At 44.7% G+C, this 27590-nt stretch overlaps 1 protein-coding gene across 1 annotated transcript in view; it reads right to left on the bottom strand.

Moving 5' to 3' along the window:
* Positions 1-24820, bottom strand: part of B4GALNT4 (beta-1,4-N-acetyl-galactosaminyltransferase 4) — a 160458-nt gene extending 135638 nt beyond the window's left edge. Inside the window, exon 1 of the mRNA XM_083607014.1 lies at positions 23768-24820. Within this exon, the coding sequence (XP_083463140.1) occupies positions 23768-23918 (151 nt within the window). The 5' untranslated portion in view covers positions 23919-24820. The remainder of the gene's footprint in view (positions 1-23767) is intronic.
* Positions 24821-27590: the final 2770 nt, after the last annotated feature.

The raw sequence follows: 27590 nt of genomic DNA, 5'->3' as shown, positions 1-27590 counted from the left end.
AGTTTGTGCTACAACAGCCAAGACCCTTTTTCATTCAAACCTGCAACTCTTCTATTCTCTTCTAATCTTGCTTTGCAGCATTTGCTAGACAGCTAATGTAGGTCAGTCATTCCAAAGTCAGAAGGGTGTCAACCCACTGCAAAGCTGACACACAGATATTTTACTTTCCAGGTCGCACCCAGATTTCTCAAGTTTAGTGACTGACATAAAGAGGCTGACAAGGAGGCACCTCTAAGATAGATTCCCAAATAGCAGCTTGCACCGAGATAAATTAAGCAGAGGAATCACCCAGAGACCCCCAGACAATCCAGGATTGACTGCCTGAGGCAAATCCAAGGGCTGTGCCTGCCATTAAAGTGCCTTCTGCTTGTCTTATTACCAGTTCTTATAACATCGCAGCTTTGAATGCATGCTTTGCACATTAAGAGATCGCACCTTCCTTCTATGAATGTATCACTTGTGTAAAGGGGCCGGGGATTGACACTGGACAAGTAGTGTGTAACCCAAGAGGTCTAGGGCCAGATTCTGCTAGTGGAAGCTAGAACAAGGACTCCCCTGGTGCAATGGGGGCCCCCCACACCTCCTCCAAATCCACTCTAGAGGGTCAGCAGAACCCCCAGAACAGTGTGCTGGGGGAGCAGAGGGGAGATTGTTCCACTGGGCTAGAAGTAATGCTTATGTTGATGGAACGATTGTAACAGCTGGATACTGAATTCCACCCCAGAATGTGGATGATGCTCTCCAAATACAGAGCAGAAAACTGCTAGTTCAGATGTAAGGCAGTAATTATGGGAAAGCTTTAAATATCCTATTGATCTGAATACAAGCCAACCGGAATACAGGCCACACCCCTAAAGTGAAATACCTTAAATCACAGCTTCTCTTCCTTTAATAGTGCAATTACAGGCCATGCTTCGGTTTTATACAGGCTAGATTTAAGGGGGGGGGGGGAGAGTGTGGCCTATATTCAGACCAAAATGTATTACATTCAGAAATTAGAAAATGCTACTTTGCAGACATCTGGATTTATATACCTTGCCTACTTACTGCAATACCCAAAGTGCCATATGGATGTTCGCACCACCCACTATTGTGCATCTCTCTGTGTGTGAATTATTATCATTTCTTTTCCCTTTCTGATTTTAAACATTCTTAGTATATGTATGTGCGCACACACACAAAATTAAGTACATGCACAACTAGAAACCTGTTAGAAGGCAATAAACACACTCTCACCTTCAGCTTGTATGTAGAAGCATGTCTAAAAGATATCAAATTAAAGGCAGTTTCAAAGACATCAGAAGACAGGGGACATTTATTCATTTCAAGATTTCGCCTGCACTGCCTTCGCATGCGCATCTTGTACGCCACAAACGTCCTGTTGCTAGAGCCAAGGATTTGGCACCTTAGGGCAGAAGAGAGTCCATGAGCAGAGCTTCACAACACCTCCCTAGTGTGTGATTTTTAATCTTAATTGCATTGGAAGTGGGAAAGTAGGGACAAGGAAACAACTTAACAAAAAAGATTTTTTCCCCCTTTGCAATTGTATCTGCTATTTTCAAAATTGCTACCATTGTTGCACAGCATGCTATCACTGCAGAGCACAACAATTTATTTGGATTATATAAAAATGTCTTCACTTGTGCTTGTGAAAAGCTTCCCCACTTGGATAGAATGATGAGAAGCCATAGGAAGGGGAAATAAGTAGCCCATGAGACAGAGCTGCACAATAAGGCTGGCATGTTAGTGGTGGGTGGGTGCATACGTGCTTTGATATATGGCAGAGATGCCTGAACGCTAGGTTTAAGAGCTGCTGACAGGCAATACACACATGGATGGGGCAATGGCTCAGTGGTACAACATCTGCTTTGCATGCAGAAGGTCCCAGGTTCAATCCCTTGCATCTCCAGGTAGGACTGGGAGACACTCCCTGCCTGAAACCCCGGGGAACTGCTGGCAGTCAGTGTAGACAGTACTGAGCTAGGCGGACTAATGATCCGACTCAGTATAAGGCAGCTTCCTAAGTTCCTATAAAACACTCTACAGAAGACAACTCTTTACTATATTTCAATTTTTCCTGCATCTTCATTTTTCCAGCTTCCAACAGTTGGTGAACAGGAATTAGGAAGAAGACCTGTTTTGGATGGGGTTGCATTCCTTTTTGGTTTTTCGGATGTTGGGTGAAGGAGCAGGTTCACAGATTCCTGGATTCAGCCTTGCCCCTGGAGGTGTAGGTGGCTTTGATGGCTAGGAGCCCCTTTTACCAGCTTAGGCCATTCCCAGACAGCCTCCTCCCAGAAATCCATGTGTTGGTAAATCTGCCAGATAGACTACAGTAATGCACTTTGTGTGCGAGGACATATGGAAGCTGAAACTTCTGCAAAATGTGACAGCTCAGCTGTTAGGGTCCATATAATACCAGTCCTAAAGGAGTTGCAGTGGTTGCTGTTTACCACCAGGCCACATTCAAAATTATGATGTTTGTTTATAAAACCCAAAACAACTTGGGAGGAACCTTCTCCCATACCTAAGATCAATGGAGTAGCTAGGTTGAATTTCCCCCTGTCTTATTGGTACCCGTTTATCAATAGCAGGCATAGGCAAACTTGGCCCTCCAGATGTTTTGGGACTACAACTCACATCATCCCTGACCACTGGTCCTGTTAGCTAGGGATGATGGGAGTTGTAGGCCAAAAACATCTGGAGGGCTGAGTTTGAGGAAGCCTGATCTAAATTAACAAATACAATTAAAACCTACCTAAGAACAGCTGAAGAAACAGCATACAATATGCTTTCCATGTACAATTCACTTTCATGGAATCTGGTATTACGCATATCAAAGAATTCCAGAAACCTTAAAAATGTAAAAATGCCCCCCTCCTTATCACTTTATCACCCAGAAACACATTTTTCTGTTGTCATACATATGTGTTGTGACATCTACCTATCTGCTACACATATTCAGCAATTAAATACTATACTACACTTCTGATAACGCTATCCAATTTATTAGATGTGGTTCCAAAAAAAGTTAGTATTCTGCCAATCAAATGGGCACAAACTAGACAACATGCTCCTATAATAAGCACACATTCAATGAATACCCCTACTTATAGTACGTGTTCTAATTAGGACACCTCTAGAGAACCTTGGAGCAAAAGACCAATTAGTTCATTTTTCATTCCACAGCTGCCATCCTATATCCCATTACAAACGCTTGCATCCACTGATGTCAATGGAACAAACTAAACATTAAATGAGTGCAAGACTACAGCCTACAATTCTGTGCAACTGACAACATGTTTATGATGGCCTCACTAGAGATCAATGAAAACTATTTGCTAACATTCAAAAACCTTGAAAGAGAAAATTTATTTATTGTCTGTGGTACAAGAGTAAACACCTGATCTATTTTCAAGGCTGGAGAACCAAAATAGCTTTTGAGAGAGTTGTAAGGGCTTTTGCAGAGGCCTGGTTTCACAAGATGTATGCCCCGGGTATCCAAAATGCTGCTCTCCAGAAGATGTGGGGACTAAAACCTCCACCATCCCTGTCCATCAGCCGTCCTGGCAGGATCTGGTCGAACAACATCTGGAGAGTACCAGTTACCCCTGATGAATACCTGCACATGCACATTTTTCTCTCATTGTCATCTATGGCCAGAGAGGTTAAGTAGCAATGTTACCAGAAGTGAAAGTGGGATGATCGTACACAATCATATAATAATAATGATAATGTATTTTTTGTACCCCGCCCTTCTGATTGGGTTGCCCAAGCCACTCTGGGTGGCTTCCAACAGAAGCCCTTTTTTCAACTCTTTCTGAAGTTGAAGAAAAGGGGTTGGGGGTTGGAATCACCTGACTCCAGTCTAACCCTTTGGGAAATGTACAGGAAAATGGCTATTAAATTTTTTTGAAAACATTGTCAGGACAATTTCTCCCAGGTGGGTTTGTTTAGGGCCAGAGCTAATATTGATCTTATCCGGCTACTAACTTCCTCTCTCAGACTGCTTTTCTAGAACAGACAGTCATCACTCCCTGATACAGTTAAGGAGCTCTTCACGGTGAATTTAGTTAATATTTCCACAACAGTTTCATTTGGTTCACAAGCCCTCTTTAAAGCAGTTTCCAAACTCCAACCCAGTAAATGGACCAGATTATTGAAAATAACATTTCAAGTAGAGGGTTGCTATCTAAGATTTATAAGCAGCCTCTGAGAGCTAGCTTAAAGGAAGGCAGGTATAAAAATAAATGAGTTCTAGTTATAGACATTCCAATAATAGAAAAGGATTAGAACTCAAGACATGAATCAACTCAATACATGAATCTATCAGATCGTTCTCCCAGTCCTCAAAATTTGAGAGAAATATAGTTCTGTACAGATGACACCTCAGCACTAGAAACCTAGTCAGTTAAATAATGTCATTCATAAAATAACGTGGTTCCAGTGTTAGATACAACATACGGCACTGATTTTTTGCAGATGTAGTAATAGGGTCCCCATGTTAAAGACTGGGGGTATTAAATTTTCTTTTACAGTGGTACCTCGGGTTACAGACGCTTCAGGTTACAGACTCTGCCAACCCAGAAATAGTACCTCGGGTTAAGAACTTTACCTCAGGATGAGAAAAGAAATCGTGTACCAGCAGCGCAGCGGCAGCTGGAGGTCCCATTAGCTAAAGTGGTGCTGCAGGTTAAGAACAGTTTCAGGTTAAGAACGGACCCCCGGAACGAATTAAGTTCTTAACCCAAGGTACCACTGTACTAACTAGTATTACCGTAAGTCCAAGTGTTAGTAATATTGTTACCTTTAACTAGTAATGTTGTTACTTAAAAAAAAAAATCTGATGGTTGTAGTTAAAAAATTATAATGACGCAGAGTTGGAAAATCTAGTTATCCTTTCTATAGTGCAGATTTGCTTTAGGAAAAAGCATTGTCTGTTGCGGAAATGGGCAAATTAGCAAAAGGAATCCACGCTGGGAAGGGTTTAATAGAATCATAGAATCATAGAGTTGGAAGAGACCACAAGGGCCATCGAGTACAACCCCCTGCCAAGCAGGAAACACCATCAGAGCACTCCTGACATATGGTTGTCAAGCCTCTGCTTAAAGACCTCCAAAGAAGGAGACTCCACCACACTCCTTGGCAGCAAATTCCACTGTCGAACAGCTCTTACTGTCAGGAAGTTCTTCCTAATGTTTAGGTGGAATCTTCTTTCTTGTAGTTTGGATCCATTGCTCCGTGTCTGCTTCTCTGGAGCAGCAGAAAACAACCTTTCTCCCTCCTCTATGTGACATCCTTTTATATATTTGAACATGGCTATCATATCACCCCTTAACCTCCTCTTCTCCAGGCTAAACATGCCCAGCTCCCTTAGCCGTTCCTCATAAGGCATCGTTTCCAGGCCTTTGACCATTTTGGTTGCCCTCCTCTGGACACGTTCCAGTTTGTCAGTGTCCTTCTTGAACTGTGGTGCCCAGAACTGGACACAGTACTCCAGGTGAGGTCTGACCAGAGCAGAATACAGTGGCACTATTACTTCCCTTGATCTAGATGCTATACTCCTATTGATGCAGCCCAGAATTGCATTGGCTTTTTTAGCTGCCGCGTCACACTGTTGGCTCATGTCAAGTTTGTGGTCAACCAAGACTCCTAGATCCTTTTCACATGTACTGCTCTCAAGCCAGGTGTCACCCATCTTGTATTTGTGCCTCTCATTTTTTTTGCCCAAGTGCAATACTTTACATTTCTCCCTGTTAAAATTCATCTTGTTTGTTTTGGCCCAGTTCTCTAATCTGTCAAGGTCGTTTTGAAGTGTGATCCTGTCCTCTGGGGTGTTAGCCACCCCTCCCAGTTTGGTGTCATCTGCAAATTTGATCAGGATGCCCTTGAGTCCATCATCCAAGTCGTTGATAAAGATGTTGAATAAGACCGGGCCCAAGACAGAACCCTGTGGCACCCCACTAGTCACTCTTCTCCAGGATGAAGAGGAACCATTGATGGGTTCGGTCAGTCAGCCAGTTACAAATCCACTGAGTGGTAGCATAGTCAAAACCGCATTTTACCAGCTTCTTTACAAGAATATCATGGGGCACCTTGTCAAATGCCTTGCTGAAATCAAGGTAGGCTACATCCACTGCGTTCCCTTCATCTACCAGGCTTGTAATTCTGTCAAAAAACGAGATCAGGTTAGTCTGACATGACTTATTTTTCAGAAATCCATGCTGACTATTGGTGATCACAGCATTCCTTTCTAGGTGCTCACAGACTGTTTGCTTAATGATCTGCTCCAGAATCTTCCCTGGTATTGATGTCAGACTGACTGGGCGGTAATTATTTGGGTCCTCTCTTTTCCCCTTTTTGAAAATAGGGACAACATTTGCCCTCCTCCAGTCTGCCGGCACTTCGCCTGTTCTCCAGGAATTCTCAAAGATGACTGCCAGTGGTTCTGAGATCACATCTGCCAGTTCTTTTAATACTCTTGGATGCAGTTCATCTGGCCCTGGAGACTTGAATACATCTAAACTAGCCAAATATTCTTGTACTATCTCCTTAGTTATTCTGGGCTGTGTTTCCTCTGCTGAATCATTTGCTCCAAATTCTTCAGGTCGGGCATTGTTTTCTTTATCGGAGAAGACTGAGGCAAAGAAGGCATTGAGGAGTTCAGCCCTTTCTGTGTCCCCTGTTTGCATTTCACCATCTTCTCCTCTGAGTGACCCCACTGTTTCTTTGTTCTTCCTTTTGCTACGAACATACCCATAAAAGCCTTTTTTGTTGCTTTTAACCTCTCTAGCAAGCCTGAGTTCATTCTGTGCTTTAGCTTTTCTGACTTTGTGTCTACACGTGCTGGCTATTTGTTTGAATTCCTCTTTGGTGGTTTCCCCCCTTTTCCATTTTTTGTACACATCCTTTTTTAATCTTAACTCAGTTAAAAGTTCTTTAGATAGCCACCCTGGCTTCTTTAGGCACCTTCCATGTTTCCGTCTCATTGGTATTGCCTGAAGTTGTGCTTTTACTATCTCCCTCTTAACAAACTCCCAGCCATCATGAACTCCCTTTCCTTTTAGTATTACTGGCCATGGGATCTCACCCAGCACTTCCCTAAGTTTTATGAAGTCGGCTTTCTTAAAGTCAAGAAATTGAGTCCTAGTATGCTTGGCTGCTCCTTTCCGCTGTATAGTAAACTTCAGAAGAGCATGATCACTCGCGCCTAATGATCCTTCCACTTCTACCCCACTAACCAGGTCATCAACATTGGTTAGGACCAGATCTAAAATGGCTGTTCCTCTTGTTGCTTCTCCCACTTTCTGGACAATGAAGTTGTCTGCAAGGCCAGTGAGGAATCTGTTTGACCTTATGCTCTTGGCTGAGTTTGACATCCAACAAATATCCGGGTAATTGAAGTCCCCCATTACTACTATCTCCCTTCCTTTTGCATGCTTGGCCATCTGTTCCAGGAAGGCATCATCTATGTCCTCCGTTTGGCTTGGGGATCTATAGTAAATCCCACAGTGAGGTCACTGTTATTCTTCTCTCCCTTAATTTTGACCCAAATGCTCTCACTTTGGCTTTGAGGTTCTAAATCTTGGATCTCTTCACAGGTATACACATCCCTGACATATAACGCCACTCCTCCTCCTTTCTTGTCTGGTCTGTTTCTCTGAAATAGATTGTATCCCTCCATTATTACATTCCAATCGTGGGACTTATCCCACCAGGTTTCAGTGATGCCTATTATGTCATATTTAGTTTGCTGTACCAAGAGCTCAAGCTCATCTTGTTTATTTCCCATGCTTTGCGCATTAGTGTACAGACATTGAAGTCCATTAATCATTCCCCTGTGTCTCTTATTTAAGGATTTTTTCCTCCCATCACTAGGTCTGCGTGCTGTTTGTTTCTGAGATTGGTGCCCTTTGAAGTATTCTAAATTGGAAGAGTGGTAGGGTTTGGTAATGTCTGATTTTATAACATCTGAATGAAGTGAACACCTCCTTTTAGGTTTTTTAAACACACAAGCATATATTGCACGGGCCTCCTATCAGGGGTACATGCCATGTGGAGCAAATGCTGGCGACTAGAAGGAGACAATGCAAAAATAAAACTGCTTCCTGAAATTTAACTGCTCCCATCCCACCTGCTCACTGACACAAACTATTGAAGCCAGCATGTTACAGGCACAAGTGGGAGTTCTCTTCAAGGTCCTTGTGCTTTCATCAAAGGAATGGTGTTCTCCTCCCCTGGCCTTTCCATCTTCAATGTCAAGATATAGCCCAGGGCTTGTTACAGGGGGCCAATTCAGGAGCAGTTCACCTGAGAAACCCAAGCTAAAGACTAAGGTATTTGCCAATGAGGCAGGAATTAAGTGGGTCACAGAAATGAAGAAGAGGTAAAGAGCTGTGAGAGAAGTCAGACGGAGTGATTGTGCAGGTATCCTTGACTGGCAGAACAGAAAGAGAAAAGGGTTGTGAGTTCACAAAATATGACCGGCATCTGGAAGCAAGGGATAGCTTCAGGCAGTCCACCAACTCTCCAACATGCCAGAAAGCCTGCCAACTGCCGGGATAATTTGCTCTGTTTCAGAGCTGTCAGTGCTGTCAGAAATGCCATTCTACTACCAGAGTTATTACAGGATATGTTTGTGGATCTGGGCTGATGGTGCATGATGCTTCCAATGCAGCCTCACCCATAACTTAGGATGTACAGATTCCTGAGCATGCAGGTATATTGTACAATATACTTCTTTTGGCATGAGGTTAAGAATAATGTAGAACAGACAAGACAGACAGACAGATGAATTATTGAAAAGCAGAACCAGTGGTAACAGAGGAGTAGGAATAAGGACTACGGTCATTTGGACAGACAAGGAACCAAGTAGTATGTACACACCCACACACACATGTGGGTGTGTGGGTGTGTGCGTGCAGTTATAAATTCTCTTTTGGGGTCTTTATAAACTGGCTGCAAAATCTCCAGCCTGCCTTGCAACCATACAGATTAGGAGCTTATATAAAAATATTTGAGCAGGTTAAGACAGGGACTTAACACAGGGTGGAAAACCTGTGGCTTAAGAGCTGCATATAAACATGAGAAGAGGATAGCACACCCACTTTTGGCTCTGGCCCTACCCATCAGTGGCCACAACCTCATCCACTCCCAGGGAATTTAGCCCTCAACAGAAAAAAGAAAACAAATTGCACCGCCCACAACACACATTTTCAAACAGAATCATACGACATAAGAAGCAACTGAAGTTGGTAGAGCTTCATGATTCTGTGGTATGACAAACCCTGATAGCAACGTGCACTGAAATGATGCGGGGACCACCCCAAGCAGCTTAAATAAAAGTTGTCCATCCCCTCCCCAAAAAATTGCATGTATGATGAAGATCAGCAAACTGCTGGTGTCCTATATCAGAACAGAAGGAACCCCATCAGCAAACTTCTCGCTGCCATGGTAAGTAGCCCAGGTGTTTCAATAATGCTTTTCTCACTTTAAAGAGATTAAGTAAAGCCACAGAAGGGCAAGTTAGCTTTAGGTGTTTAATTGCCATAAGGTGAAACGGTCAGACTTTGTGGCTAAAAAAGCATTACAATAAGTTCTTCCACTTTTGTGGTATGATAAGTGGGCTAAGGATGGAGAAATAGCCGTACAATTTTACTCTTTATAGTACAGGAATTCCCTAGATTTCCCTATGCTGATAAACAGCCACTAAAGCATCAGGTTATTTACAGGGAATAGGATGAGACTGATGTTCTGCAAGTAGGGGCTTCAATACATTTCAGAGGCAAGTCTTCCGCAAGAAGTAAGCAAGGAATGCAGAAGTCATCATTATCCTTTTTGTCTTTCCCTATGCACATGCAAGCAAACTTAATTCATCCTACTCTTTTAACAAGATACAATGGATTCTAAATTATGCAGAACCCTGAGCAGGCAGGGAACTGATCCAAAAGATGAAGCACTTTATCTTATGGAGATTTATGGTGGCACAAGGAGGGTTTTCTTCTGGGAAAGGTGCCTTAGTCATTCCACAAAGTATCAGTCAGCAGAGTACGCTTCTTGTACAGCCTGTGCACCACAGGCCCTGATCACAATTTACCCATTTACACTTGTACTTTGAGAGCTAATGGAAGAGACTTCTTCTCAGAGGCCAAAGGATCTATTCACCACAGGAAACCAGAAACATATTTGATTGCTATGTTTTACAATGAGAGGATCAGCCATCAGTTTTCCCCTGCCCCCACAAGCTCGGGGAGACAAATCATAAAGCCCTTTAAAAATGTGGTGTCAAAGCACCCCTCAGCCCACCCCAAACTTAAGACACAATGAAGGTAGGGGGCCCCCAACATAGCAGCACTCTTCTGCAGCACAAGCAACTGGGCAGGCAACAGCAACGGTCGATACAGCTCATATTTTTGCCCAGCAAGAGCAGAGAGACACATTAACAAGATTGACAGTCAGCACTCAGCTGCTATTCAATGCCCAGTGGGCAGTAGAGAAACTGTCAAAAATAATGCCAATTTCTTACTGAAGGAGGCATCTAGCATTAGTTGAGGCAGACACTGTTGGCAGTTATGAAGTAAGCATACACACAAAGGACTCTGGGGAGGAGCAAGCAATCTTACCCCATTGCAGCAGTCATGTATATCATATACCTACCCCTTCATATCTTGAGAAATGCAGACAATTACGCTTTTATATCATTGTTCAAGTTTAGCCAATGGTCTCCGCGAGGAGAAATAAATGGAAAAACAAAAGATAAGTAGGAACAACTGCCAGCGCATGATTCTCACTAGAGCCATTTCATTAAGGTTGAGGAAGGGAGATGAAGTCTAGAAAAACAACAGAAACCAAGCCTCATCAACACATCTTTATGGGCAGCCCCACTGCCTCTGAATAACCCACAACAAGGGAAAAGAAACACAAAGTTCTGATGAGGCGGAATGAGATACAGCAATGGTTAGGAAGAGCCACAATGTTAGATTCAGTCTACACTAGTTTTGCAAATGTATCTGTGCCTCTTTAATGAGGCAGATGAGCTCAGGAGAACAGCCACAGTCCAGTGGCAGAGCACATGCTCTGAATGCAGCCTCGTTCCATGGCATCTTCCCTCCTCACCTTTCCTTACAGTAGTTTTCATCATAAGCAGCAGCAGCAGCAGTGGGCGGCTTTGCTGAGAAAATGGAAGCAAATAGATGAGATCCATTGTCCTCTGAAGAGCACAGAAGGCTTCCAGGAAGCAGTGCAACCAAGAATACTAGGCACCAGGGGAAGTGCTATACAAATGAGGAAGCAGCAGGCTACAGACCAAGGGTGGTATTGCAGCTACTGGTACTGCCAATGAAGTTTCCAAAACTTGGAGGGGAACAAGAGGAGCAAGCAGAACATGACCGGAGAATGATGTTATTGATTTGTAAATATATATATTTTTGAAATCCACCTTGGCTAAATTGCTGCGAGTTTTGTGGCAAGGAGCTAGAAAAAATACTTGGAGAGCCATATATAGCCAGCAAATTAGTCACCCATGAGCTAAAGGATGTTGGATAGCAGGTTTCAGAAAGACCTCTGTCTGCTGCTGCCAGAGAGCATAGATGAATGGACTAGAAAGGACTAATAGTCTGGACTATGCATAAGACATCTTCATATGTTCACAAGCGATGAAACACACACACACACACACACACACACACAGAGAGAGAGAGAGAGAGAGAGAGAGAGAGAGAGAGAGAGAGACAGCGCCAGGAAATGGTGTACTGATAAGAATACGTTCATTGGATTCACTGCAGACCCAGTCCCATCCTTGTGTGAAAACAAACCACAAATTGCATGGGGAAAGTGCAGCTCTGAGCATATCCTATTGCTCCTCAGTTTGCTACCAACCCAGAATGCATCTGTAGGCAGACTGCTGCCTCATCTGTAGTTGACAGACCAAAATCTCATTGTGCTTCCCTGCATTCCAACAAGTACCTCTCTAAAACCTCTCATTCATACATTGGCAGGTCTCCCCTCCCTAAATCCATGCCCCTTCACCCCACTGCTGACAGCCAGGACATCAGTATTCTGGAAGGGAACCTATTAAAGCTGCTGTTTACAGCTCCTCACAAATAAAACCCGTCTCCTGTTTGACTCCTGCAATAACCTAAAGTGCTAAATCACTCCCTTCAGCGAAACGCCTGCCAGGGAAATCTCCAGCTACTGAAGTGCTGGCAACCCCCATTAAGAGTCATTTTATTTTATTTTAATTGTATTTTTTACCTGGTGTGTGCTACAGTTTCCACCCCATTGACTTGGTGTGCTTTGCAGCCCGGAGAGTACCGTAATGGCCTCATTATTTCAGCTAAGGAATCTCTGTGTTAAATTAGGCAGAGAAGGGTAATTATCTACTTGTAGGAGATAAGAAAGAGGTTTATTTTATCAGGGACATAATGCTATTCTGGTCGGGATCCAACTCTCCAAATTGTACAATGCTGAATACAGGCGGGAGACCAGCATTTCCCCTGTGAGTAGTGTGTAGCGAAATGCAAATAACTAGCCACCTTGATGCACAAGCAGCCCTGCAGAGAACATAAGCTATGAGCTTAAAAATCAAGAAACGCCAAAACTCCATGAGACACCTTTCCCCAGCCCAGCCCTGAAGGCAACAGCTTATTTGCCAGTTATCATAACCTTTTGCATGTCGACACTGCAGAAACAATTCAGTAGACAGCAGGAGATACTACACACACCCAGCCCTCGGCCTATGCAAAGTGCATCTGCTTAGAACTGGCTAATTTAACAAGCAATTAACCTTTCTGCACATCCTCCCCTTGGCTGATCTGAGAATCAGCAAAGTGGGCCATAACCAGAGAATAAATTGGACTGTGCCTCGCCGTGGCAGAAGCCCGTCAGTTCTATAAGGTACATGCAAACGTGCACATCACACTCCCTGGAGACAGTGTCCATCGCTTGCCAAAAACCAGTGCCCATTCTCTGGCATGCTTCCTGGAATCCAACAATCTGTCAGCACCCACTTGTCAGTTGTAACAGGAGGGCCCAACACAACTGACAACAGCATAATTAAATATATTTTAAGTGCCCCGTGCTGAAAAGAGGAAGCAGTAGGCTGGGCAAATGCCAGTGGCTGCCATCTTCCTCCCCTCCCCCACCATGCCTCTGGGATACACTGCAGGGATATTTAAGGAAAAGAAGATGAGCACACTCACCTGGGCTCCCGTCAGAAGCTTATCAAGGCCTGGGGTCAGGATTGCATCTATCATGGCTTCTGTCTTTCTTTCAGAAGCCCAGTGATGAGAGGAGAACTGGGCCAGGCAGCTCAAGCAACTTCTCACTATTGCTTGTCCGTACCACTGTCTCCCTCCTCCCTGGATAAACCACCATAGCAGCAAATTTGGGAGGGGGGCTGAAGGGGTGACACACTCTTCAACTACTTTAATCCAAACAATGGTTTAAAACAGACTTGCAAGCAGCCACTCACTTGAGTCCAGTAAGAATCCTCCCCAGGCAAGCAGGCATAAAAGCTTTACACAAAATGGATTCCTTCTTCTTACGGGGCACAAATCGCTAATGCTGGCTATGTATGGAGCAAGTGGGCTCGGAAAGGTAACCCTTGCAGAGTCTTACTTGCAAGGAGTGGTTTGAGGATCTTAAAATAAAGCAAGGCATGAACTGCATTAGCCTTTTAATTCCTTTTTGAGGCTGACAGACCAGTGATTCTTAATTAGGGACATGTGGTCCCTACAGGGAGTCATCTACAAATATTGGGTAAGGGCTGTAGAACTCAGGGGAGTGCATTCTACATTTTAGGCAGCTCCTTCTCCCTCTTGCAGTAGCAGCAGAGAACAGCTGTGGTAAACTGCTTACCCTGACTTGAGTATAAAATCCCAGATCCTTGATTTCTCCCCCCAATTCCTTTAAAAGGTGGTAAAAAGAGGAATCAAGGCAAAAGAGGAATCAAGCAGGAATGCCTACTCCCCAGTTCCAACAAAAACAGTGAAACGATGCTCCATCCATTTAACAATACTGCAGGATGTAGCCAATGCTATCTGTGCGTAAGCAGAAAAGGCTTCTGCTCACACAGCAGACTTCCTCTCCTCTCTCCTGCAGTCCCCTCAAAAGCTGCTGGAGGAACCTCGAGAAAGAGCCTCAATGGCTCTCAAATGAAATCCAGCACTTCTTGGAGAACCCATATTCCCCTTGCTTGTATGACATTTGAAAACACACCACCTCACCCTGCACTGGAGGCAGTGCCATAGGAAGGGGGTGCGGTGGGTGTGGGCTGTGCCGAGTGTCATCACTGGGGGGGTGGGGTGACAAAATGGCAAAAATAGGCATTAAAAAAAAATGGGCTCATGAAACTTTTTAGTTCAGTCAACAAACACAACGATGTTGTGGCTTGGGCGCCTGCAGGCTCTGCACTGCCTGAAACGGCATTGTGGGGCTTGCGTCTGCCCACCACCTCTCCCTCAGCCACCCTACAGCTAAGGGGGAGGCAGCTTTGCACAGTGCGCCCTGCCCTAGCTCGCCCCGCCCCCAGGTGCAGGGTGCGTGCAACGCCCTAGGCACCCAAGAGGCTAGCTACACTGTTGACCTGAGGTCAGGGTATCACATGAATTTTTTGCTTGTGGCTCAGGAGGCATTTGGTGATCATCAGGTGTTCGTGTTGAGTGGAAGTTAAGAACTGGTGAGATAGATAGTGCTACGCTTCTGGTGCTCAAATGCACCACTTGTGTTTTCTATCCACATTTTTGCTCCCTATTCCTTGCCATATCCTACACCAAGTATCCTCTCTCTCTACCATAAATCCCTGAACAAAAAGGGAAATTGAAATTAGGAAAGATCCGGTAAGTGTTGCCAACCACACAGACATTTGATCAAGGAACTATTGGAGGGATATATTTAAAAACACAGGCTCACAGGCACCCAACCAACCTAATTTTTAAGCATTAGAAACATAGGAGCCAAATCCTAGGGGCCAAGGTCCCTTCAGCCCCCTCAATAAAATATTTGAGGAGGCCAGGGCCCCCATAGTTGATGGGCACTGCTATTCAAATGGTGTGTGTGCGCCACATCTTTTGATTGATTATGCAGGGCAGGGCTTATCTGCCCCCCCCCTCAATATTTTATTCATTGGCACCCTGATTAGAAATATGCATTGACAGCAACCTAAATGTACATGATGGGAAGGAAGAGGCTGCTAGAGAGACAATGTAAATAGGAGTCAAACAGTGACTATCTGGCCTGAGTACCTTCATTCTAATGTCTACAGAAGACAAGCTGTGAACAGCTTTTTAACCCACTGGCTCTCTCCTCTTGAGATCTCCTCCTTGTTCCAGTCTATTAGTGCTAAATTAAATGAATGTCAGATCTAAAGATCTTCCCCTGTACTACTCCAGTCAGCTGACAGCTGATCTCTCTGCCAGCCACAATTGTACAACTAAGCTACCCAGTTGGTGCACCAGATGGTCATCAGCATCTTCCTCCAGAAATGGAGGTCAGAGGAAGGTTAGCCTTTCAGCATCTGGCACTGGCACAAGGTCAGCTATAAAGCAAACCAAGAGAGCAGCCCAGGAACTGCACTCCCACCTGAGCACGCAGCATTCCAAAATACAGCAAGGCTCCAGGCTGCTCACAAGAGAGGAAACCTCAGTTTGGAAAGAAGACCAATTTCCAGATTTCAACAGACTTGCAAGCATGTAGGAGAAGACAGTTGCCCATCTCTGGGTCCACCTGCCAGCTGCAACCCCTCCAGCAGCCTCTTGCTCGCCACCACTGCTCCATGCTCAGTCGGTGGTAGAAACTCAGACATATAAGCTAATCACTGAATGGTTAGAGTGTTGGACTAGGACCTGGGAGACCAGGGTTCAAATCTCCACTCAGTCCTGAAACTCACTGGGGGACCTTGGAGTCAGCTGCAGCCTCCTAACCTACCTTGCAGGGTTATGTAGGGATTAACTGAGGAGGAGGGGTGAACCATGTACTCTTTGGAGAACAAGGTAGGATAGAAATGCAATAAATAAGCTCTTCTGGAGATGTCAGTCCTTAAAGGGCTTTAAAAGGCTAATCACACTCTGAGGAGAGCACTGGGGGGGAAAGCAGAACAACTGGGAGGGTGAGGAGGGGCAGTTGCTTACTAGATGCTATTATTGGCCAACTGCTACTTGCCCCAGGCAAAGGGTAGGCATGCAAGCAGCTGTCTCTCAGCTAAGGAGATATTAACAGCCATACAGGTGTCTCTAGGCTGCTGCAAATTGGATTTAGCTTCTTCAAACTGGAATTGAGTCAGATTTTGGCTCCAAACAGAAGCAGGTTTCAAACTTGGTTCAGTAGCACATTCCATCAGTTACAGGTTAAGATTTCCCACCAATTTTGAATTTTAACAGCTCATTTAATTCCAGCTTAAGCCTCTGTCATTTGGATGGGAAGCACAAGCAATTTCAACAGCAATACCCCCCAAGGGAGCTTCAATAGATGCCACTCTGACCTGCCTATAGAATCCACATGACAGCCATCACTGCAGCAAAGTATTTATACTTGCATAAATCAGAATCCCAGGGGGCCCCTTCCGTTTACAACTTTGTCTCTGCTGCAGTTTCATACTTTACACCCCCTACCTTAAAGTGCATTTTATCTAAAGCTCTTTGTCCCCTCCCCATACTTATCCCTCCCTCCATCAAGGATATTTGAATTTCTGTTAGTCTGCAAAGCTGAAGAAAAAGACTCTTGCAGAGAGGCTCATTCAACTCTTGTGCAGCAGTGGAAACCTCCTCAATTCACTTGTTTTTTGGGGGTTGGGGGTGGGTCTCAATCAAACAATTTCCCTGTACTACCCTTGAATTCCTGGATTCCGTTTTTTAGAAGATGAAACAGTCTCTATTGCTTCTGTCCAGTTCATCATCCCAACTCTGCTGACTTTTAAGAGATGTAAGAAAGAAGCAAAAACGATCCCCAAATATTCTTCACCCGGTTCTGGTGTAACATGCAAAGCAGGACTCCTGGATTTCACCTTCAGTCCTTCACCTATTTAACAAGGAAAAAATAAAAGGAAGTGCCCCCACCCAGCTTATAGGTAGCATATGAAGCAGCGCTTGGAACTTTCTGTTGGTACACCATTGGTGTTCTCTCAATAACATGAAAATAGGAACAATGTCTTTTTATCAGAGCTTTATCTTAAGAAACAAATATCATCATATATTTAGTTATGTCTCGCCTTTATCCTTGACAGGGATTCAAGACGGCTTACAGATTAAAAAAAAAGAACGGCTAAAAACTTTTTTTTTAAATCACAAAAAGCAATTAAACATTGGTAGAATTAAAAACTATAAAATCTATCAAAAATCTACACCTAAGTACAATATAAACAGCACAGCACCAGCCGTTTCATTAAAAGCAAGCAGTTCCCAAAAGTCTGTTGGAGTAAGAAAGTCCTCACTTCCTCATTAAATAATTTGCTAGTTTCTTTTTTAATAGGATCTATAATTTGCACGGGGCCTTCAGAGAAGCCCACTATAAAGAAATAGCAATGAAACATCCTACATCATCATTCCCCACTTTCTCCCCTCTGCACCTTACAAACTCTGCAGGGGATACACAACCCGCTGGCCACCAAGTCACAACTCTGCCTACAGACTGAGACACCACCATCCTTTGCACACTTTCAAGGGTCACGGTGAAACGGGCCATCAGATCAGTTTGATATGAATGTTTTTACAAATAACAATTGGCCCATGAGCAATCACCATAGAAGGCAGTCATCAGATTACAGTCAGGTAGCAAATACGGTAGGTCTGGTAAAATAGGAATGAACTTAGTCTTTGGTCACCCCACCCTGCACGTTTAGTGATTTTATATATCACTAATTCAGCTTCAAAGAAAGTCTCCCTATATTAGATCATTGGGCACAGATTCATAGTGTGCACATTTGCTTTTCTGATAAGAGTTTACAGCAGCGTTCATCTGTAGGAAATTATTGTTCATCCAGTTGCACTGTTAGCAAGCTGAATCAGGCTGCAGGAGGAGGTGTTTCCTTACCACTGTACATGCCACTTTGAGTAAAAGAGCACATCAGCTGCCAGATTGGGGAGATGCCCCTCATAAGGTTTGTGATGAGAAACACCGTCAGTGGTTTTCTCTAAATGCTTGCACGCATGAGAGCAGGATGTGATGGGAGTGTGTCTATAGCGAGTGTTTAATTATCCACATCCTCCTCTGTATCAGCATATCTAGTCAGCAACAAAACCACAACAGCAGCTGAATTCAGATCCGTTGGTGTCAATGGCTCAAATCACATATGTCTCCCAATTACTTCCAATAGACACACCACTTCATTGCACAGGCCAGTCTCCATAAGTGGTACTGATACATTTAAATTGCCACAGCCAATGTCCCTCCCACCTCTATGATTCTCTAACTGCATTTGAGCCTCTTCCACACATGTTAAAGGGCCAACACTCAACCAAAGGCAATACCTTCGCCGGCCACCAGTAAGTAGCTCTAAATCTTGTGTCACTGTCTCTGCTCTGAGCCAAGAAGATGGAAAACCTAGGCCCCACATATATGATTGATGGGCTCAGTGGATGGTGCTTAGTCACATCTGAATCAATGGAAAGAAGGATGTTGGCTACACAGGCCCACATTCAAAGGAGCAAAAATATGGTATAACAAAACAAGGCTAAGGCCCACATCCCCCGGAGGTGATAAACCTGTGGGTCAATATCACTTCAGAAGACAGGTGGTGGGCTTGTGAATCTAAATTCACCTTTCCACAATACCATATCACTCTGGCATCTTGGCTTTCTCCATAGAAGAAATTGTTTGCATAGGAAAACATTAGATCATCTGAGCCAGTGGTGCTACTACAACCCAACTAGCAAGCAGAGCTCCAAGGCCCTGGACCACCCAAGGTTCCTTCATGACCCTCCCCCCCAAAGACTCCCTATGCATTGGCAGCAAGTGGCTCCAACCTTGATTTTCAAAATTACTGATCCTGGGGATGAAAGAAGCAGATAGGTATGTCAATCAGACGCTAGCTATGAGATTGCAGGGTCAATGAGACTACTGAGGGTGCTTCGCCCAACCCCATGCTATTCCAGTACTCTCACTGATACTACAACCATGGAGGTGGTGTCTGATTGGTCGAGCTCACTGCCATTCTCACTATGGCACCAGCAACTTTTAAAAGTAATGTGTAAGGCAGCCGGAGCCTTGGAGAAGCCAACCGATGCAGCATTCCACAGCACATGCTGGCCAGCAGCCGTACCCTCAACTACCTTGCCTGTGAACTAGTTCTCAGTGGCATCTGCAGCAAGCAAAGTTATCTCCTGGAAGGATTGATTACCATAAGGTGAAGGCATGGGATATCAGCTTTTGTATCTTCCACTGGTGAAACATGTGCATTCAGAAACTTACATCCTTATTCACTCAAAAACATTTGTTAAAAGGGTGGGGGAGAGGAGAAAAATGTGAGCCTCTTAGCAACTGACTATCTCTGTAGGCTTTGAGAATCATGACTTAGACAAGAACCTGCAGTACTTCAGATGTTGTTAGACTACAACTCCCATCATCCACAACCACTGGCTATGCCAGTCGAATCGGATTGAAGTTGGAGTCCCAACAACGTCTGGAAGACCACAGATTCCTCACTCCTGGCTTAGACCAACCTGTTGCCCTCCAGCCACAGACAGCATGGCCAATGATCAGGGATGATGGGATTTGTAGTCCAACAAAATCTAGAAGGCACCAGGCTACGGAAGCCTGGTTCAGACCCCTACTTATATTTTGCCAGTCTGAAGGCTATAAAGTACACATATAAGATTACTAGCTCCAACAAACTTCAAAATAGATCAGACTGATAACTTTGATTCCAGGCAGGGTTGCACTGGTCCGTCATTTACACTTGATCCAGAAGTTGAGAAGAGAGTTATCCTACAACAGTGAAAAAATGTGCCCTTAATGTTTATTGCAGAAGAGCTTTATTTCAAGCTTCCCCTTTAACCATCACCCCTACTCCCACTTTAGTGAAAGAAGTTGAATATCCTGCTAGATCTCCAAGCACCTCGCATTGCATCAAAGAGTGAAACTTCTGTATCTATTGGTCAAAAGACTCAAATACTAGGAAAATAAGAACATTTTGCTTTAGGAAGCTCAATAGCCATCTTCAATGAACTCATTATCACCCTAACAAACATCCTAATTTGAACATACTATTAACACACAAAATCTTGGAATTTACATTATTTTGGTAAAGAGCATCATCAAGCAGCATAATACAGTCACTGTTTCCCCCTAAACATCTTTTATTTTCTTGCAACAGCTTGCGAGAATGAGTGCAAGAGCAACTCCTTTGCACCTCAAACATTTTAGAGTGCATTCTGATGGCTCGGTCCTTTGTGTGACTTATACAGTGGTGCCTCGGTTTAAGAACAGCCCTGTTTAAAAACTATTCAGTTTGCGAACTCTACAAAACCAAAAGTTGTGTCCCAGTTTGCGAACTTTACCTCAGTCTAAGAACGGAATCCAAATGGTGAAAGGGCACCGGCGGCAGGAGACCTCATTAGGGAAAGCACACCTCAGTTTAAGAATGGTTTTGGTTTAAGAACGGACTTCCGGAACACATTAAGTTCGTAAACTGAGGTACCACTGTAATAGCAATAGAATTACCGTATGTAGAAGAACAGTAGTGCCGGTGAAACACTGCAACTTATGGCATGGCCAACACTGCAATTTACTCAAGGTGCTGCACTGATGTAGCAATGTTATTGCAGCACCACAATCCGCTACTGCAGGGGTGCACAACCTGCAACCCTCCAAATGTTTCTGGAGTACAACTCCCATCAGCCGAGCCAGCACTGCCCGTGATCAGAGATGATAGGAGGTGTAGTTCAACAAGTTCTGGAGGGGGACAGGTTGTGTACCCCTGTGCTACTGCCGTATGAGGCATTTGGGCCACCACTGCATGGCCCATGATAGCCCAACGCCATGCAACTTTAAAAAAAAATTAATTTAGTAGTCATAATTGGATTAGTATTGAAAAGCACCATAACAGAATAAATATTACTCCTATCTCTTGTAGAGGATCATTCTGTAGTCATTTAAGCACCTTACAACATCAAGATCGCAAATTCTTGGTAGTGGTTAATCAAGAAACCACTTTAAAAAAAATGAACAGCACGTTCTCCAAAATACACACAGAGGCACATGCTCTATAAGAATTCATTCATCCACTAGACTGCTCAGTAAAAGGTTTGTGATTAATTTAGGTACAGCACAACTCTAACAGCAGTTTCACCTCTGAAATAGGCTCAGTATTTCAATCTAGGATTTTTGCTGTATAATCATTCTCAAACATCTAAAAGTAAAGCAATTTTGTGAAATATTCACACATTGTCATTTCATATTAGGACTGAGAAAACAGCAAGTTTGACTTATTACTAACACAACTTTATACAAAGAATTATTCCTTGATTGTTTTAAACACATTTATGATGCTCGTAATTGTAGTGACCCTTTTTAGGGATAGAGATTAGTGCCCTTTAGTAGTTCTTGAAAAGATCCTTTAGAAACAGGAAGGTCAGATACTGATGCCTAATTCACATTTTTTATCACAGAGGTGTAAATCTGAAGTAACTACCAAAATCGGAAGTGATCACTAGTGAAAGGGGAAGGATAACCAAATTCAATACTGTACTATTAAGTCACATTTCCCCTTTGTGAAAGAAAATAAAGCAAAATTCATATTTTGAAGACACCCCACATTCTTGTATAAAGTTGGCTTTTTAAAATTAAATATAGTACTGAATGGAATTGTAAACCAGAACCAGATTTCCTGAAATATGCTGAAATTTAGTTCCACTCTCTTCTGTGGCAATTATTTTGCTCTTGGAATGCAGACAATAGCCCACACCCAACCCTTCTGTAGCCTCTCTTTTGGAAGCAGGTTTCATGATTACACAAATTTTCCCATCGCAAAAAGGACTCACAACTAAATGCCAGTTAAGATTTTTAAAATGTTGTGCCACTGAAATCGGCACACAAGGGTATGCAGTAAGGCAACTCAGAGTTTTTGATTAAAATCTCTGGGACTCTGCAAAAATCACTATCTTAGCTTTCACTATAGAAATTAATGCATGTTTCTGGTCCTCTTGGTTTCACATCTTAGCTTAAAAGTGCCATTTCACAGTAAAAAAAAAGAAGTTATATGTTTTAAGGCATATTTTCCAAAGAATGGTTCTAAATATCTAACCAAATCAAAGGACAGTGGAAAGCTGTCAATTTCTTGTTTTTATCAATTCCAGAACAAGATTTTAGAAACTTCGTATCCGCCAGCTATGGCTCCACATCATTTCCTGTTTGTGCAAGACATGTGCATATTATGCTCATACCTGTAGCTGGAAATACACAAGTCTGAGGGTCCTGGCCCAGTCGAGAACCAAAAGCTACATTTCAATAATAACTTGAATCTGGGGAGTGCCTCCAACCCATTCCCTTAATTTTCATCTTCATGCTGTTTCTTCCATGTAGCTAGACATCAAACACATGTGCTAGTGGACAACCATCACTGCAGGAGGTGTTCTACCCTCCTGCCTCTCCAATACCTACAAGAGCACATCCCCCTTGGTCATTCACAACACGCCAGCGGCATAAAGATAAAGCTGTTGCTAGGTTGGTAGAGGGCTCTTTTAACAAGCCTGCACAAAACTCAGCAACTGACCTGGTTAGAGAGCTGGATTTTCCATGTGCTTTGGAATTCTTTCCCCCCCCCCCAACATATACAGTGGAGCTCTGTGCTCTGGATTCAGAAATGATCACACAGTCTTGCTCTAAAGAAATATTGAGTTGCTGCTACAAACACTCTGCCACAAAGACTAAAGACCTGGAGGGTTTGGACAGTTTGTTGGCAATTACAGCCAAGTGCCTGACCTGAGCTTTGAAACCCAGCTAACCACACAGAGGCTCTTCTGTATGCCTCTCTGAATCAAAGATTGCCGCCTTTGTCTTGGCAATCCTTGCTACATTTACTTGGGAGTAAGTCTCCTTGGACACAGTGGGGCTTCTTTCAGAGTAAACATGCACAGAACTACAGAGTTTCCAATACCAATTCTCCAGCCAACGGGGGAGTATTCTGCAAATTGGGAGAATGTAAGCACCTTAAGAGATCAAGGGTTTGGCAAAGGCAAGAGCTCGGCTGTCCTCCTTGAACCGAGATCAATTCAAATAGCCACAGCTTTTTATTTATTTATTACTAATACTAGTCTGTTCACATGCACTCCTTTAAAAGTTATGAACAGCACCAGGGTTGGGGAAGACACTGGAAGGAGAAATATATAGCAAATACCAGTATATGAAAGGACTTTTGAGAGTTGGCACTCTACCTACAAAGTGCAAAAATGAGACAATGGCCTTGCTCCTAATGAGCAAAGAGTACATATCCTAAATCACTTACATCACAGTCTTTCCTCCTCTCCAGGTCAGTGGAGCAGGAATCCTAACTTACCATCAAGTGTCAGTATTTAAAGTGGGTCTTGGTGGTAACTATTCCAGATAAAGTATTCCAGGGCACAGGAGTTGCGGTCTCTGGAGGGGGCTGCACGGGCGAGATTATTATACTTCGCTTTGATTCAAAACTAAGTACGGGGAGGGGAGAGAAGGAAAGGAAAGGAAACGATTGATTTGGGAGTAACTGAACAAAGGCTAAAGAAGATCCCCTTTGAGGTGGGGAAGGCCCTCACTCCGGGGCAGGCAGGGGGGATAAAAAGGGGCCCCGCCGCTTGCTTACCTCTGCCGTAGGCGAAGTGCAGGCGCAGCGCCTTGCCTTGGCGCACCAGGCTGATGTGCAGGTAGGTGAACCACACGGCGAAGGTGAGGAGCACCAGGAGCAGCAGCAGCTTGAACTGCTTCCGGATCTTCTTCACCGGGAACCACAGCATCCTCCAGGCAGCATTCCCGGGGGGGTCTGCCTGCCCCCGGGGGGTGAGCGAGGGGCGCCCGGGCCGCGAAGGGAAAGCGGCGGCGGCGGCGGCGGCGCAGGAGGTGTTGCCGGGCGTGCCCGAGGAGTGCGCGCCTAACCCGGCCGCCGGCTCGGCCCCTCGCCGCTGCTCATTTCGCCCCCAGCGCCGCTCCCCTCACAGCTACGCCCGCTCCCCGCGGGGCGCCCGCCCCTCACCTGCAACTTCGGCGCCTCGCGGCTGGCGCGAAAACTTCGCTGTGGCGCTGAGGAGGAGGACGCGGAGAAGCGCCCGGCGGAGATGCGGGGAGGAGGCTCCTAGCGCTCTCCCCGGAGCGGAGCCCAGCCGCCTCCCGCCAGGTCCCGGCGGCGAGGGACAAAGGCATCCAGGCAGCGGCGGGGAGCCATCGGGGAGGCTCCCGGCGAGCGTGAGGGGAGGCGACGGGTCGACGTCGCCCGGAGCCGCGGGGCTGGCGGGTCGCTCGGTCGCTCGCCGAGACCTCCTTCCTTCCCGCCGGGCTGCCCAGCTGCCCAGAATCCTCTCCCCAATGTGATAATCCGTGCACGGCAGGCAATGAATGGAGGGAGGGAGGAGGGAGGGAGGAGCAGCAGCAGCAGCGCGGAGTTTCTCCCCCTCCGCCTCCTTCTCCCCGCCGCCTCCTGGCTCTGGGGCTGCTATTGCATTGCACTGGCTCCTCGGCCCGCGCTTTACATTGTCCTCCTCACGGCTGCAAAGCAGCGGCTGCTGCTGCTGCTGCTATTACTACGCCCGTCCTGCGCGCGCGGCTTGCAGCGATGCTCTGGCGGCACCACCATCGCCTCTTCGCCACCGCCGCTGCTCTGGCTCGGCTCGAAGAGAGCAGCATCCCCACGCTGTGATGCAACCGAGGCTGAAACGGGGCAGCCAGACAGACAGACCCGCCGGGCCCAATCGGAGCCCGGCACTTCTCCCTCCGTCCAATCCTCGGCTTCAGGAGGCGGCGGCGAAGGCGAGGCTCGGCTGTGAGCGGCGTTCATCTCCACGCCAACGTGCAAACATCCACCTGGGGAGCGGACCCGGCGGATGCCGCGGCGAGGCGAGGGGGGGAGCAAAGAAGGAAGGCGAATGTCCTTTCACCTCCTGCAAACATCGTAGGCTTTGAGTGCAGCTTATGGAAGAGCACTGTGGCTTTTCTAGCTTCGGGAAGGAAACTCTCCGGTTTCCTGCGTGTTGGGGCTCGTTCTGTTGCAAGGCGAATTGCAATGGTATTGCGGCCTCCCCTTAGCGAGGGTTGGTACCTTCCCAACAGATGCAAGCCGATACTCTAATGAGAAGGCAGCAAAGGATGCTCCAAGATGGTTAAGGCTGGGGAGGGATGCTGGCGTAGTCTGAGGCGGCCACAGGTAGAAGTGCAAAACCGTGTGCACTTGTGGAAGGATGCAGGCACTTTATTCTCTCGCATGTGCATAAACAGCAACAAATCCAAACGCCCTGCACCTTATATGTGAACATCTTTGCTTTTGTCTCAAAAGTTTATTATTTCTTGCTGGAAAAGACCAGAGATCACACACTGACAACCTTCCCCAATGTGGTGCCCTCCATCTGTTTTTGGTCTACAAACCCTATTGTCCCTGTGCATTGGCTCAAGGGCACCAAACACCTTGCCCTTCCAAAACACCTTGGAGAAGGCTGTCATAGAATCGTGGAGTTGGAAGGCATCCCCAGGGGTCATCTAGTCCAACCCCCTGCAATGCAGGAATCTCAACTTGAGCATCCATGACAGATGGCCATCCAACCTATGCTTAAAAAACCTCCAATGTCTACTCAGCCAAACTAGCAATTCAAGATCATGGCCTCATCTGCAAATCAGGAGTGGGGGCAGGTTCTCAAACTTTGCACTTCTGGGTTTGTTTGTATGTTAAATTCAGTTTCCACAAGGTGTTCTTATAGTGTTATGATGTTCAGATACTGAAGATGTGTCTAAATATGCTCTCTGTTGCAAGGTTTTCCTTTTATATTGCTCACAATATAACAATATTACAACTTAAAGCCTGTTTTCTTCGCCTCTGACAGTTCACAAAGATAGACAATAAGAGCTTGGGAGAACTCAAACATTTGTATGCTGTTTTGGGATATTTTACCAGGTTAGGTTATATCCTGTCTTTATTGAGCACCCCTCCTGATCTTCTTCTTAATCATTCATTAATCCCACAATCCTCAGTGCATTTCCCCATCACTTTCCTAACTTCTAAATGTTGGTTTCTTCTCTCTTTTTTTAAAGAAGTGAATGTGTTGCACTAGACTAGAGTAACCACGCGATAGAAATGGTTCAGATTGTTTTGAGTGACACAGCACAAAGAATGGCCCTCTATGCACTAGCTGGGAATGGGAGAATGGAAACAGAAAAAGGAATTAGACAAAATCACTATAAATTGTTGTGGGGATTTGGAGGTTTAATCTGAAATCAAGATGGATTTGGGTTTGTTGGTGTCTCTTACAACATGGATGTTGTAGATTCTAGAAAGGTAAAATAATATTAGAATTAGAGCTGTCAGAGACGCACAAAGGAAACTGTTTGAATACTTAGGAACTTGGCAAAAACTGCAGATTTTTATATTATGGATGCATGTTTTGTATTATTAATGCTATTGTTTAATACAGGTTTGTCGTGGACTTTGGCTAGAACAATAAACTTATGAACTGAACTAGGGTAGCAGAGCCCTTTAATCCATTTCATTTGGGCAAACATAAAGTTTTGCACTTGGACTGGTCCTGCAAAATAGTGAGGCTAGAGGCTATGAGCATTAACAATCTTCTGTAAACTTGTTCCTGAATGAATATGCATTGTCTTAGTCTGTAGGGCACTTTCTCTCCTTGCTCTTTTCAATAGCCAAGTTCCGTCTATATCTTAAGCTTTTCTCCTGTCTACCAAATCCTGCTCTCTGGAATCTCATCAAACCTTCTAGGATATCCTACCAGGAAGCAATGCAAGCAGGATGTGGCTGGGCTAAGAAAACACGGTAGACAGACATGCTGGAATCAGCTGACAATGGGCTTAAAAAATGAAAGGTCACTTCATTCATTACACTATAACAGGCACGTCCAACTCATAAGAGACTGCAATCTACTCACAGTATAAAAAAAACTGGCAGTGATCTACCCAGAGTTGTTGAGCTTTTAAGGAGCCAAAATTGTTGAGCTTTTTTTAGGGTGGAGATCACAAGGGGTCCTAGGATCGACCAGGATTGACCAGGAACATCCCACGATCGACCAGTAGATCACAATCAACCTGTTGGACATGCCTGCACTTTAATAAACTGATGCAAAGATGAGAACGAAAACACTATGTTTAAATTAACAATAGCACTGTATTCCAGATATAGCACATGGCATGTTTTACCCTGCCTTTCAATCTGATGGAATCATGATTGATGGGTTATCTAAAAGCATTTTAAAGTGCAGTTTAGTTTATCAAGATTACAGTATACAAATACTAGGAATTATGAGTGCTTTCCTTTCAAACCATCATTGTATTATCTCGATTAGGCCTGGGAAAGGTTCCTCCCAGAACTTGATAACATAGAAAGAAAAAGTAAGGAGAAAACTCCAATATCCACAGTAGGACAATATCTTATTTAAGACAATCAAAATGTTTAAAAATAGTGTGCAAGCTTT

Source organism: Podarcis filfolensis (genome assembly GCF_964270895.1).
Source record: "Podarcis filfolensis genome assembly, chromosome: 1".
Classification (NCBI taxonomy): Eukaryota; Metazoa; Chordata; class Lepidosauria; order Squamata; family Lacertidae; genus Podarcis; species Podarcis filfolensis.
This window is presented reverse-complemented; position numbering and strand designations above follow the sequence as displayed.